General features: G+C 43.5%; 1 protein-coding gene across 2 annotated transcripts in view; it reads left to right on the top strand.

The window, feature by feature from the left end:
• The first annotated feature begins 286 nt into the window (after window positions 1-286).
• The window catches only part of LOC123999910 (oligophrenin-1-like), a 52,065-nt gene continuing 38,057 nt past the window's right edge, over window positions 287-14,294 (top strand). Inside the window, exon 1 of one of the 2 annotated variants that reach the window (XM_046305941.1) lies at window positions 287-794. In XM_046305941.1, coding sequence (XP_046161897.1) covers window positions 641-794 — 154 coding nt within the window. In that variant the 5' untranslated portion in view covers window positions 287-640. The remainder of the gene's footprint in view (window positions 795-14,294) is intronic. The other variant, XM_046305940.1, reaches the window with a different exon arrangement.

The following is a 14,294-nucleotide window of genomic DNA, read 5'->3' as shown; positions in this document are numbered from 1 at the left end:
GTTTATTTTGACCATTTATGAACACAGCATATTAGCAAATTATGGAACATTTGACTATTCAAGAGCATGGGCGTTGGGCATTATTATGGTTGAAGAGAACAAAAACGTATATTGTCTTGTCTTGTCAAGTTGACACGAAGTAAGCACAAATTAATAGACAAAGGCAGTCAAATATCACAATGTATTAACATATCTACAATTTTATATCATCAAAATCGTGCATATGGAAAATATTTTGTGTAGCTGTCCCTTTAAGAATTCTACTATGGGTGTGAAAGGAGGATGTGCTTGGCCAACCCGCTTTTCGCAAGTCACTATTTTAACCCCCGCAAAAAGAAAAAAGTATCCAAAGGAAAAATACATTTATGAGATGTAAAAAACGGGACCCAGATATACTCGAAGATAATTTGTAGCAAAAATCACCTAACACTGTTTATTTGATGAATGAATGCATCAAGAATCTCTCATCAAGAATTACTGCGTTTCACGGGTCCGGTTCGACTGCATTCGTTTTTTGAGGAGCGGGCTAACCAAATCTCAACTTGGAAAATTGATCAACAATGTTCTGCAAATGTTGTTTTAATCTGAAGACTTCTCATTCTAACATCTAGGCAGCTGCACAGCATTCTAAAAATAAGTAATGGGGCATCCTCCGCTTGAGTTCAGCGACTGCTATGGGGATAGTCCGGATTTTAGAGAAAGACTCAAATGCTATGAATTAGAATTGGAAAGAACAAGCAAATTTCTCAAAGATGTCATCAAAGATGGCAACAGTGTAATCAATGCAATCAAGGGTAAGCTTCTCTCTTTCTCCCCTTTTTAACGTTTTACTTAATAGGCTGTTTGTGGCTCACGAGACAGCCTACCCACTGTTTGTAGGAGAGGAACCTCATTGTTGGGCAATTGTTTCCAAAAACAAAGCCTGCCTGACGCTTTCACTTGACCACTAGATAATCTGATTAGATATGGTGAAGCAGAGCCTGACAGATGGAAAGAATCTACTCTAGCCAATTTGAAAGATGCACACTGAGCAGTGGTGTGAAAAGGGGAGAGGGCTGGCCCTCTCCAAATTAAACCCATCTGACCCCCCCCCCCCCCATTTGTTCTGATGGATTACTGTAAAAATACATGAGTGAATGCACTACAACCCCACGTTCATAATTTGCTGAATTGCAGCTGAATTATGAGAACACAATTTCAACCAATTTATCAGCCTAACATTTCACTTTTCTTGGTAAGAAATGAGTGGATGGCAGTGGGCTGTGACAGCAGAATATTCTTTATGCAACCTATTTAAGATGTCAAAAACATGACCTGATAGACAACCTAAAGCTACATTGTAAATTAACTCTGAACTCTATGACTCATTCCATGCTGACTTGTGCATGTTTACCTTTATTTAACTAGGCAAGTCATTTGAGAACAAATTCTTATTTTCAATGACGGCCTAGGAACAGTGGGTTAACTGCCTTGCTCAGGGGCAGAATGACAGATTTTTCCTTGTCAGCTCAGTCATTCGATCTTGCAACCTTTCGGTTAGTAGTCCAATATTCTAACCACTAGGCTACCTGTCGCCCCACATGTGACTCATGCACCTTCTATCCAATGCTTCATAAAGTCAGTCCAAATCCACAGAGCACTGAAGGTGGATAGCCTATGGAGTCAAGATCAGGAATCATTTAAAGTCCTTATGAAGGTAGGAATAAATGTTTCAATCATTAGAAAAATATGATCTGATGTTTGCAGCACAGTCTATAACCACACCCAAACCACGTGCTAAATAAGCATAAGTAAACAATGGAAGCCCTTAGTGATTCCTTATTATACACAAGATGAACTTGTAGCATACGTTATAACCATGTTTTTGTCAATGTTGTCGTGCTCTGAGTTTATTCATGCCATGGCCCTGTCTCTTTTCCTTCCTGTTTTCTCTCCACCAAAACCACTGCCATATGATATTCTACTCTACATATAAAGCGAGAGTGCTGTCTTTGCAGGTCTCAAGGAAGCAAAACTGTAAAACTCATCAACCAAATAATGTATGCTGACCAGTGTTTGCCCTTGTGTTTACAGAAACTTGGTTGATGCCTTTTGCACTGTTGGAGTTAATCTTACTTAAGCTACTGAAGGCTAACCTCAGTATTTCACCAAAGTACCACTGTGCTAATCCCAAACGTCAGCTCTTGGACATTCTCCATGAGTACCACTGCCTCTTGGTATAGGACCAAATGACTGGAACAGTATTTGCATTGTTTGACCCACCAACATTCCATTCCGTAGCCCAATTCACCAATGTCAAGCTTTTTATCTTGAAAACAGAAACTGCCATTGTAAAGAGAGATGAAGTGCTGAGTAGGGGATATGTCACTTATTCAGTCTTGGTGATAACTGGGGGTCACTTGAAGAGTGTTCATTGTCGAGGTACAATGGATTGGTCTCAAATAAGAGTCCCCATCCCCCCCTATGATATACTGATTTATCATAAGTCATAGGCCTAACACCCATCTGGTGGTGCAAACAAGTCCACAGTGAGTACCCTAAGACTTTTTTTAGTAGCGGTGGTAAAGTTAGTGCGTGTGGTAGTGGGCGTGGCCAATGGCACAGTCTCCGACCATACATTTTAGAGACCCTCTTGGTTGCTGAGACATAATGTTGCTGTTTTAAAGCTGCAATTTTACACATTTGCCATGGGCCAGATAGCTTTTAAAACAAAAAAAAATAAGTCTAATTTCCTGCAATTCCACAAATTTTGTGCCGTGTTATGTTTGAGTGACTAAAACATTATAGCAAAGTCAGTGGGGGCTCCAATAAATTGCTCCATTATCATTTCTTCATACTTTATATCTGGTTTTAGTCATTGATGTTCACACTGTTTTTACCATCCTGAAAATATTATCATAAATTTTTGAAGTGGAGTTAATGATATATGTAAGTACTGTAGGTAGAGTTTGCTAGCGCTAGTCTGCTGTACCTGAGTAAAAACAGTATTTTTCATCCTATAGCTTGTTCTCCAGCTTCTTTTTAAATAGTGAGCCAATAGGTTTTCAGCACTTATTTACCTGACTGATCAAAACTTGTTTTCTCATGCTTTCTTGTATGTCTGCAGCAGACACATACTGAGCAATATGTTTGTTACGTCAATTCGCAATAAAATCGCAGTATTGTCGTATCGTGAGGTCCCTGGCAATTCCTAGCCCAACTGCTCTTTCGATGACAGACTGACCAGGTGAATCCAACTGAAAGCTATGATTCATTATTGATGTCACCTCTTATTTCCAGTTCAATCAGTGTCGATGAAGGGGAGGAGACTGGTTAAAGAAGGATTTTAAGCCTTGAGACATGAATTGTGTGGACTTTATAAAAAATGAAAAACCCTAATTAGAGCTTTTCCGTTGACTGCAAGGATGGGTTATTATTTCAAGTTTTTCATTTGTCACATGTGCAAGTACAGTGAAATGCATTTCTTGCTAACTCAAATTCTAACAATGTGTCATGACGTTGTCATAAACCTACCCCCCCCCCAGGCCAATCATAAATACCTCTTCCCCCCTTTTCCCTCTCTCTACCCTACTGAGTTTACATTTGCAAAACCCTTGGTTAACATAGAGATTCTGGGAATGTCAGTAGGTGGGGGGGTAATTAACTATATTCTGGTAATCCGAACTGCGTGTGTGGACCATTTTAAGTCTTTAGTGATTTGGACTCGGAGGAACTTGAAGTTCTCGACTTGCTCCACTGCAGCCCTGTGTAACAGTATTGCTTCTGTCCCTCTCCTCTCCCCAACCTGGGCTTGAACCAGGGACCCTCTACACACATCAACAACAGTCACCGTTGAAGCATTGTTACCTATTGCTCCACAAAGCCCCGGTCCTTGCAGAGCAGGGGAAACAACTACTTCAAGGTCTCAGAGCTAGTGACTTCACCGATTTCAAATGCTTCTAGCGCGCACCGCTAACTAGCCAGCTATTTCATACCGGTTTCACTAGTCTGTCTGATATCTTGGGTCTCCTCATTGGCACGCCTCTTCTGATGTAATTTAAGAAAATATATTTGGCAGCAGAGCAGGAGACGGCAATTAAGCAGTGGCCCAATGTTCCTAATTCTGGGTCCAGCGGAGTAGGCTGAACCTGAAACTGAATTTGCCCTCAGCTCTTGTAGTGTTTTACCTTGTTGATCTATGCCCCAACCTTAAGAACTATTCTAACCATTAGCATGTCCATGTCTTATCTGTATATTATACAATGGGTGGGTCTAATCTTGAAGGCTGATTGGGTAACTGCATTCCAGCTGGTGTCTATTCCACAAGTTACCACCGGCTAAATCTATGACATTGAAATGCCTATTTACTGCTTCATCTGACTGTGCAATCCACTCATCATATAAAAAGCATCTGGAGATTATCTCACATTTCTTTTAGACTAACATTTGTTTCAACAGCGGATATTTGCATAAACCTTGCTCTCTCTGACATTTGCAACATTGTTTCAGTATTCAAATTCGATCTCTAGCTGTTCCATAGTAATGAACGTGTCGGGACGAGACGCGGGCAGGCAACGTTTCTCAGCCAGTCGAAACCATGAATCAGCTGGCATCATTTTTATGATCTAATCAAAGAAATGTAAATTTAAAAAAACTAAAACTAAATTAAGTGCAGCTTGTTTATTTTCTTTCCAGCTTCGTTTTGAAGTGATTGTGTTAACTGTGTTGTTGGCTAGCTCCTCTGAACAACTGAGCAATTTTTGTCCTGACGACTGAGCAATTTTTCTATGCCAGGTGAAATCGTGCCTAATTTCAGTCATTATATGGATGTATCCAAATAAATGTTACCAGAAATCAGCTTATGCAAATGCAGCTACTTTGCTGTTATTCTGGCTGCACATTTGATGTGGCTATAAGTTAGCTGTAGCTGGCTGGCTGGCTGGCTGGCTGGCTGGCTGGCTGGCTGGCTGGCTGGCTGGCTGGCTGGCTGGCTGGCTGGCTAGCTAGCTAGCAAGCAAGGGATAAGGACGTTGCCAGCCAATTTTGCAATGGAACATTGAGAACAGACTAAACGATTGGGTACTGAACGGCTGGGAACGAATAGAATATTAGGGAAGTAAGGCAATGAATAGGCCATAGAGGCGAAATAATTATAATTTAGCATTAACACTGGAGTGAAATCAAATTCTATTTGTCACATGCAGATGTTAATGCGAGTGTAGCGAAATGCTTGTGCTTCTAGTTCCGACCATGCAGTAATATCTAACAAGTAATCTAACCTAACCTAACAATTTCACAACTACCTTATACACACAAGTGTAAAGGAATGAATAAGAATATGTACATAAAAATATGTGAATGAGAGATGGCCGAATGGCATAGGCTAGATGCAGTAGATGGTATAGAGTACATTATATACATATGAGATGAGTAATGTAGGGTATGTAAACATTATATAAAGTGGCATTGTTTGTGGATAGTGATACATTTATTAACATCAATTTTTCCATTCGTAAAGTGGCTAGAGTTGAGTCAGTATGTTGGTAGCAGCCACGCAATGTTAGTGATGGCTGTTTAACAGTCTGATGGCCTTGAGATAGAAACTGTCTTTCAGTCTCTCGGTCCCAGCTTTGATGCACCTGTACTGACCTCGCCTTCTGGATGATAGCGGGGTGAACAGGCAGTGGCTCGGGTGGTTGTTGTCCTTGATGATATTTTTCGCCTTCCTGTGACATCGGGTGGTATAGGTGTCCTGGAGGGCAGGTATTTTGCCACCGGTGATGCGTTGTGCAGACCTCACTACCCTCTGGAGAGCCTTACGGTTGTGGGCGGCGCAGTTGCCGGACCAGACAGTGATACAGCCCGACAGGATGCTCTCGATTGTGCATCTGTAAAAGTTTGTGTTTTTGGTGACAACCCGAATTTCTTCAGCCTCCTGAGGTTGAAGAGTCGCTGCTGCGCCGCCTTCACCACGCTGTCTGTGTGGTTGGACCATTTCAGTTTGTCCATGATGTGTATGCAGAGGACCTTACTTTCCACCCTCTCCACTACTGTCCCGTTGATGTGGATAGGGGGCTGCTCCCTCTCCTGACGTTGAGTGTGAGGTTATTATCCTGACACCACACTCGGAGGGCCCTCACCTCCTCCCTGTAGGCCGTCTCGTCGTTGTTGGTAATCAAGTCTACCACTGTAGTGTCGTCTGCAAACTTGATGATTTAGTTGGAGGCGTGCATGGCCACGCAGTCGTGGATGAACAGAGGGAGTACAGGAGAGGGCTGAGAACGCACCAATGTGGGGCCCCAATGTTGAGGATCAGCAGGGTGGAGATGTTGTTACCTACCCTCACTACCTGTGGGCGGGCCGTCAGGATTCCAGGACCCATTTGCACAGGGCGGGGTCGAGACCCAGGGTCCTAGGGCAGTGTGGTTGCGATTGCGTCGTCTGTGGACCTATTGGGGCGGTAAGCAAATTGGAGTTGGTCTAGGGTGTCAGGTAGGGTGGAGGTGATATGGTCCTTGACTAATCTCTTAAAGCACTTCATGATGATGGAAGTGAGTGCTACGGGGCGGTAGTCATTTAGCTCAGTTACCTTAGCTAACTTGGGAACAGGAACATGGTGGCCCTCTTGAAGCATGTGGGAACAGCAGACTGGGATAAGGATTGATTGAATATGTCCATAAACACACCAGCCAGCTGGTCTGCGCATGCTCTGAGAACATGGCTGGGGATGCCGTCTGGGCCTGCAGCCTTGCAAGGTAACACGTTTAAATGTTTTACTCACATTGGCTGCAGTGAAGAAGAGACCGCAGGTTTTGGTAGCGGGCTGTGTCAGTGGCACTATTGTCCTCAAAGCGAGCAAAGAAGTTGTTTCGTTTGTCTGGGAGCAAGACATCGTGGTCCGCGACGGGTCTGGTTTTTCTTTTATAGTCCGTGATTGACTGTAGACCCTGCCACATACCTCATGTCCGAGCAGTTGAATTGCGACTCTACTTTGTCTCTATACTGACGCTTAGCTTGTTTGATTGCCTTACGGAGGGAAAAGCAACACTGTTTGTATTCGGTATGTTTCCGGTCACCTTGCCCTGATTAAAAGCAGTTGTTTGCACTTTCAGTTTTGCACGAATGCTGCCATCAATCCACGGTTTCTGGTTGGGGAATGAATAGACGCTGTAGGTACGACATCACCGATGCACTTGCTAATAAACTCGCTCACCGATTCAGCATATTCATCAATGTTGTTGTTCAATGCTATGCGGAACATATCTCAGTCCACGTGATCAAAACGATCTTGAAACGGGGAATCTGATTGGTCGGACCAGCGTTGAACAGAACTGAGCACGGGTGCTTCCTTTTTAAGTTTGTCTATAGGCGGGGAGCAACAAAAGAGTCGTGGTCAGCTTTTCCAAAAGGAGGCAGAGGGGAGGGCCTTATATGCGTTGCGGAAGTTAGAATAACAATGATCCAGGGTTTTGCCAGCCCGGGTCGCGCAATCGATATGCTGATAAAATTTAGGGAGCCTTGTTTTCAGATTAGCCTTTTTTAAATCCCTAGCTACAATAAATGCAGACTCAGCATATGCGGTTTCCAGTTTAAATAGAGTCTAAGTTTGTTCAGGGCCTTCAATGTGTCTGCTTTGGGGTGAATATACACAACTATGATTAGGATCGAAGAGAATTCTCTTGGTAAATAATGCGGTCTGCATTTGATTGTGAGGAATTCTAAGTCAGGTGAACTTGAGTTCCTGTATGTTGTTATGATCACACCACGGCTCGTTAATCATAAGGCATACACCCCCGCCCTTCTTCTTACCAGAGAGATGCTTGTTTCTGTCAGTGCGATGCGTGAAGAAACCAGGTGGCTGTACCGACTCCGATAGCGTGTCTCGAGTGAGCCATGTTTCCTTGACACAAAGAACGCTAGTCTCTGGAAGGCAACCCTTGCTCTGATTTTGTCTACCTTGTTGTCAAGGGACTGGACATTGGCAAGTAGTATGCTCGGGAGCGGTGCGCGATGTGCCTGTCTACGGAGCCTGACCAGAAGACCGCTCTGTCTGACCCTTCTGCGGCGCCATTGTTTTGGGTCGCTGGCTGGGATCCGATCCTTTGTCCTGGACAGTGGGTCAAACAGAGGATCCGCTTCGGGAAAGTCGTATTCCTGCTCGTAATGTTAGTGAGTTGACGTTGCTCTTATATCCAATAGTTCCTTCCGACTGTATGTAATAAAACCTAAAAATTCCTGGGGTAACAATGTAAGAAATAACACATAAAAAAAAAAAAAATACTGCAAAGTTTCCTAGGAACGTGACGCGGCCATCTCTGTTGGCGCCGGATGTTAGATTTGCAAGTAGAAATACTGGGTCCAGCGGAGTAGGCTGAACCTAAATCTGAGTTTGCCCTCAAAAGTGTAAGACGATGCATAACAATATGGGGATGAGGTAGTTGGGTGTGCTATTTACAGATTGGCTGTGTACAGGTACAGTGATCGTAAAGCTGCTCTGACAGCTGATGCTTAAAGTTAGAGAGGGAGATATGACTCCAGCTTCAGATTTTTGCAATTCGTTCCAGTCATTGGCAGCTGAGAACTGGAAGGAAAGGCATCCAAATGAGGTGTTTGCTTTGGGGATGACCAGTGAAATATACCTGCTGGAGCGTGTGCTATGGGTGGGTGTTGCTATGGTGACCAGTGAGCTAAGGCGGGTCTTTACCTAGCAAAGACTTATAGATGACCTGGATCCAGTGAGTTTGGCGATGAATATGAAGCAAGGACCAGCCAATGAGAGCATACAGGTCGCAGTGGTGGGTATTGTACATGGGGCTTTGGTGACAAAACGGATGGCACTGTGATAGACTACATCTAGTTTACTGAGTAGAGTGTTGGAGACTTTTGTGTCATCACAAGTTTAGGATCGGTAGGATAGTCAGTTTTACGAGTGTATGTTTGGCAGCATGAGTGAAGGATGCTTTGTTGCAAAATAGGAAGCCGGTTCTAGATTTTATTTTGGATTGGAGATACTTAATACGAGTCTGGAAGGAGAGTTTAGTCTAACCAGGCACCTAGGTATTTGTAGATGTCCACATATTCTCCGAAGTCCGAAACGTCCAGAGTAGTGATGTGATGCTAGTCAGGCGGACAGGTGTGGGCAGCAATCGGTTGAAGAGCATGTATTTAGTTTTACTAGCATTTAAAAGCAGTTGGAAGCCACGGAAGGAGTGTTGTATGGCATTGAAGCTCATTTGGAGGTTTAACGGTGTCCAAAGAAGGGCCAGATATATACAGAACGATGTCGTCCACGTAGAGGTGGATCAGAGAATCACCAGCAGCAAGAGACATCATTGATATATACGGAGAAAAGAATCGTCCTGAGAATTGAACACTGTGGCACCCCCATAGACTGCCAGAGGTCCGGACAACAGGCCCTCTGATTTGACACACTGAAGTCTGTCTGAGAAGTAGTTGGTGAACCAGTGGAGGCAGTCATTTGAGAAAACAAGGCTATTGAGTCTTCCAATAAGAATGCGGTGATTGACAGAGTCGAAAGCCTTGGCCAGGTCCATGAAGACTGTTGCACAGTACTGTCTTTTATCGATGGCAGTTATGATATTGTTTAGGACCTTGAGCGTGGCTGAGGTACACCATGACCAGCTCGGAAACCGGATCACATAGTGGAGAAGGTACGGTGGGATTCGAAATGGTCGGTGATCTGTTTGTTAACTTCGTTTTGAAGACCTTAAAGGCAGGGCAGGATGGATATAGGTCTATAACAGTTTGGGACTAGAGTGTCTCCCCCTTTTTAAGAGGGGGATGACCGTGGCAGGTTTCCAATCTTTGGGGATCTCAGACGATACGAAAGAGAGGATGAACAGGCTAGTAATAGGGTTTGCAACAATTTCGGTGGATCATTTTAGAAAGAGATGGTCCAGATTGTCTAGCCCAGCTGATTTGTAGGGAGCCAGATTTTGCAGCTCTTTCAGAATATCAGATGTCTGGATTTTGGTGAAGGAGAAGCGGGTCGGGGGGAAAGGGGGGCAAGTTTCTGCAGGGGTCACAGAGCTGTTGACCAGGGTAGCGGAAGCTAGGTGGAAAGCATGGCCAGCCGTAGGAAAATGCTTATTGAACTGATCGATTATCGTAGATTTATCGGTGGTGACAGTGTTTCCTAGCCTCAGTGCAGTGGGCAGCTTGGAGGAGGTGCACTTATTCTCCATGGACTTTAGTGTCCCAACAATGTTTGGAATTAGTTCTACAGGATGCAAATTTCTGTTAGGAAAGCTAAGACTAGCTTTTTCAAACTGACTGTATATATTGGTTCCTGACTTCCCCGAAAAGTTTCATATCGCGGGGGCTATTCGATGCTAATGCAGAATGCCACAGGATGTTTTTGTGCTTGTCAAGGGCAGTCAAGTCTGGGGTGATCCAAGGGCTATCAGTTCTAATTTCTCTTTTTTTTTGAAAGTGGCGAGCTTATTTAAGATGAGGAAAGCACTTTTGAAGAGCAACCAGGCATCCTCTACTGACGGGATGAGGTCAATATACTTCCAGGATACCCGGGCCAGGTTGATTAGAAAGGCCTACTCGCTGAAGTGTTTTAGGGAGCGTTTGACAGTGATGAGGGGTGGTCGTTTGCCTGCGTCCATAATGGAGCCGTGGTCAATGAGGCAGTGATCGCTGAGATCCTGGTTGAAGACCATAGAGGTGTATTTAGAGGGCAAGTTGGTCAGTATGATATCTAAGAGGGTGCCCATGGTTACGGATTTAGGGTTGTACCTGTTAGGTTGCTTGATAATTTGTGTGAGATTGAGGGCATGTAGCTTAGATTGTAGGACAGCCGGGTTGTTAAGTATATCCCAGTTTAGGTCACCTAACAGTATGAACTCTGAAGGTAGATTGGGGGGGTCAATCAAATTCACATATGGTGTCCAGGGCACAGCTGGGGGCTGAGGGGGATCTATAACAAGCGGATACATTGAGACTTTTTTTCTGGAAACTTGGATTTTTACAAATATAATCTTGAATTGTTTGGGCACAGACCTGGATAGTATGACAGAATTCTGCAGGCTATCTCTGCAGTAGATTGCAACTCCACCCCTTTTGGCAGTTCTATCTTGTTGGAAAATGTTGTAGTTAGGAATGGACATTTCTAGATTTTTGGTGGCCTTCCTAAGGCAGGATTCAGACACGGCTAGGACATCAGGGTTGTCGGAGTGTGCTAAAGCAGTGAATAAAACGTACTTAGGGAGGAGGCTTCTGATGTTAACATGCATGAAACCAAGCCTTTTACGGTTATATAAGTTAACAAATGAGAGTGCCTGGGGAATAGGAATGGTGCTGGGGGCTGCAGGGCCTGGGTTAACCTCCATCACCAGTGGAACGGAGGAGGAGGAGTAGGATAAGGGTACGGCTAAAGATTAACTGGTCGCCGAGTGCATTCGGACAGAGAGTAAAAGGAGCAGATTTCTGGGCGTGGAAGAATAGATTCAAGGCATAATGTACAGAAAAGGGTATGGAAGGATGTGAGTACAATGGAGGTAAACCTAGGCATTGAGTGATGATGAGAGAGGTTTTTTCTCTAGAGGCGCCAGTGAAGCCAGGTGAGGTCACCGTGTGTGAGGGGGGTAGGACAAAAAGTCAACCTAAGGCATATTGGGCAGAGCTGGGGGCTCTACAGTGAAATAAGACAATAATAATGAACCAAAAAAGCATTAGACAAGGCATATTGACATTCGGGAGATTCATGTGTAGCCGAGCTACCATAGGGTCCAATGAGTAGCAATCGGTGAGTCAGGGAGTCGTTCGGTAGTCACTATTACACTAGGCGAGCTGGAGACACGGCGATTCAGACATCTAGCAGGCCGGGGCTAGCAGATGGGTCTTTGGGGGCGGCGCAACGGAAGAGCCTGTTGGAACCACTTCGGCCGATTTACGTCGGTAGCATAGGGTTGGGAGGTATCCAGATTGTCATACCTTTTCTGTACCATATGGTATATCCAAATGTGCACACAAGGAGCGCTATATAAAAAAAATACATTTAGGCAACAGGGCTCTTGATCCAGTAGGGGAGGGGATTGAATGTCTCTGCTCTAACTAAGCTTGATCTTGACACCTAGCCAATTAGTTAGCTGGAGAAAAATGAAAACACGAAGTACACAAACTCTTTGTTCCTTTTAAAAACCTGCTGTATATTGTGTTCTGTAGCTTAGAAAATAAATCATTGTTACCCGATGACAACATAAGGATATTTGTTTCTTACATTATAGCTGTTTTCCTGAAGAAAGATAAATCTACTAAGTTCTTTGTTTCCTTGCCACGTTACACGATACTTATATTTATTATGGATCCCTGGCAACAGCGACTCTTCCTGGGGTCCGGCAAAAATTTAGGCAGCTATACAACTTTAAAAAAACATTACGATATATAAATTACAGAATTCACAACACACTGTGCCCTCAGGGCCATACTCCATTACCACATATCTACTAGACAAAATCCATACAGCACAGTGTGTATGTTATCGTGTGTATGCATGTGTCTGTGCCTATGTTTGTGTGACTTCAGTTCCCAATGTTCCATAAGTTGTATTTTTACTTTCTTTTAAAATCTGATTCTACTCCTTGCGTCAGTTACCTGTTGTGGAATAGAGTTCCATATAGTCATGGCTCTATGTAATACCGTGCTCCTCCAATAGTCTGTTCTGGACTTGGGGACTGTGAAGAGACCTCTGGTGGCATGTCTTGTGGGGTGTGCATGGGTATTTTAATCATACAGCTCAGTCCCTTCAGCTTGTCAACACCTCTTACGAAAAATAATAATGATAATCCTACTTTGAGCCATGAGATATTAACATTCATGTCATTAATGTTAGATCTCCTTGTACTTTTAAAGGCCAGCCGTGCTGCCCTGTTCTGAGCCAGCTGCAATTTTCCCAAGTCCCTGACCACACTACTGAACAGTAGTCCAGGTGCGACAAAACAAGGGCCTGTAGGACCTGCCTTGTTGATATTGTTAAGAATGCACACTACCGCTTTTTTATGGACAGACATCTCCCCATCTTAGCTACTATTTTTATCAATATGTTTTGACCAATCCAGTGTAACTCCAAGCAGTTTAGTCACCTCAACTTGCTGTCATGACAATCATTAATGTGGTTGATTGCGACATACCACATTCAATTATTACACAATTAAACAATGAAGTAGTAATCTGGGGCACCACGGGAAAAGTTATTCAACAAGTTACTATCTCCTGACTAAACTCTAACGATATATATTTATCTTATATCAGTCACAGTCAATTCATATTTACCTTATCAGTCTCATTCTGAATGTCGCAAAACTCTTGGATAACTGCACGATCCCTAGCATAAATTATGAATCAGCAATATACAAATTGGCTTAATTATTTATTTGCTAACTAAATAATCACACAGAATTACAAACAGGATACCTTACACATTGATTACTACACAATGCAATGAAAAGTCCCTAGTGGACTAAAAGGAGATGACCGCTTGTTACACAAAATGTCAGATTCAAAAGAGAGAAAGGGAGAGACAAAGGAATTCCACGTACATACAGCTGATAACTATGCTCATGGTAATGCAAATACTTTCAAAAGGCCCTCGCACATCCAAGTAAAATGTTTTGCAGGTGCATGGCAACAGTTGAACAAGATGAATGAAAAAGGAAACCGCACACTGCTCTTGATAGTATCCCTGATCTTTAATAAGTAAGCTTATTAATGCAAATACTTTGCACATAAACGGCCACTCATTCGAAATAATTGCAATGTACATATTTACGTGTGTATCGGTTTGCTGTGTCTGTTGAAAACACTCGATCCATCTAGGGGGAGTAATTCGAGAGTTTCGGGTTGTCCACCAGAGGTCACCATGTCCTTTGAAGCTGTAGCTTCTCTGTCTCAGAGTGTATATTAGACCAGCTCTTCAAGTCCCAACCGGTGGTTCTTGGTCGAGTTTACTAGACTGAAGTACTTAAACAGCTGCACACTGAATGTTCCTGTGTAGTCTTCTTCGAGAGTTTCAGCATTTCTAACCATTTCGTACCTTTCAGCTCACACGGTCGGTCACATTGGTCTAATGTAGAGCTAGAACCATTTTACACGCCTGTAGCAACCCTGCAATGTACTGATCTCTAGAGATTTAAATTCCTACCATTTCAATGTATAGCCACGCTCCATGTTTTTCTGGTCTCCTAGATTCTAACCATTCGTGACATCCGGTTCAACACCATCCGCTTGCTTGGTCTGATACGTTAATTCTTCACGAGGGGTTTTATGCACTCTTGCAAAAGGGGTGTTCC

Source organism: Oncorhynchus gorbuscha, linkage group LG16 (genome assembly GCF_021184085.1).
Source record: "Oncorhynchus gorbuscha isolate QuinsamMale2020 ecotype Even-year linkage group LG16, OgorEven_v1.0, whole genome shotgun sequence".
NCBI lineage: Eukaryota > Metazoa > Chordata > Actinopteri > Salmoniformes > Salmonidae > Oncorhynchus > Oncorhynchus gorbuscha.
The sequence above is the reverse complement of the archived record's forward strand: the minus strand, read 5'-3'. Positions and strand labels throughout refer to the sequence as shown.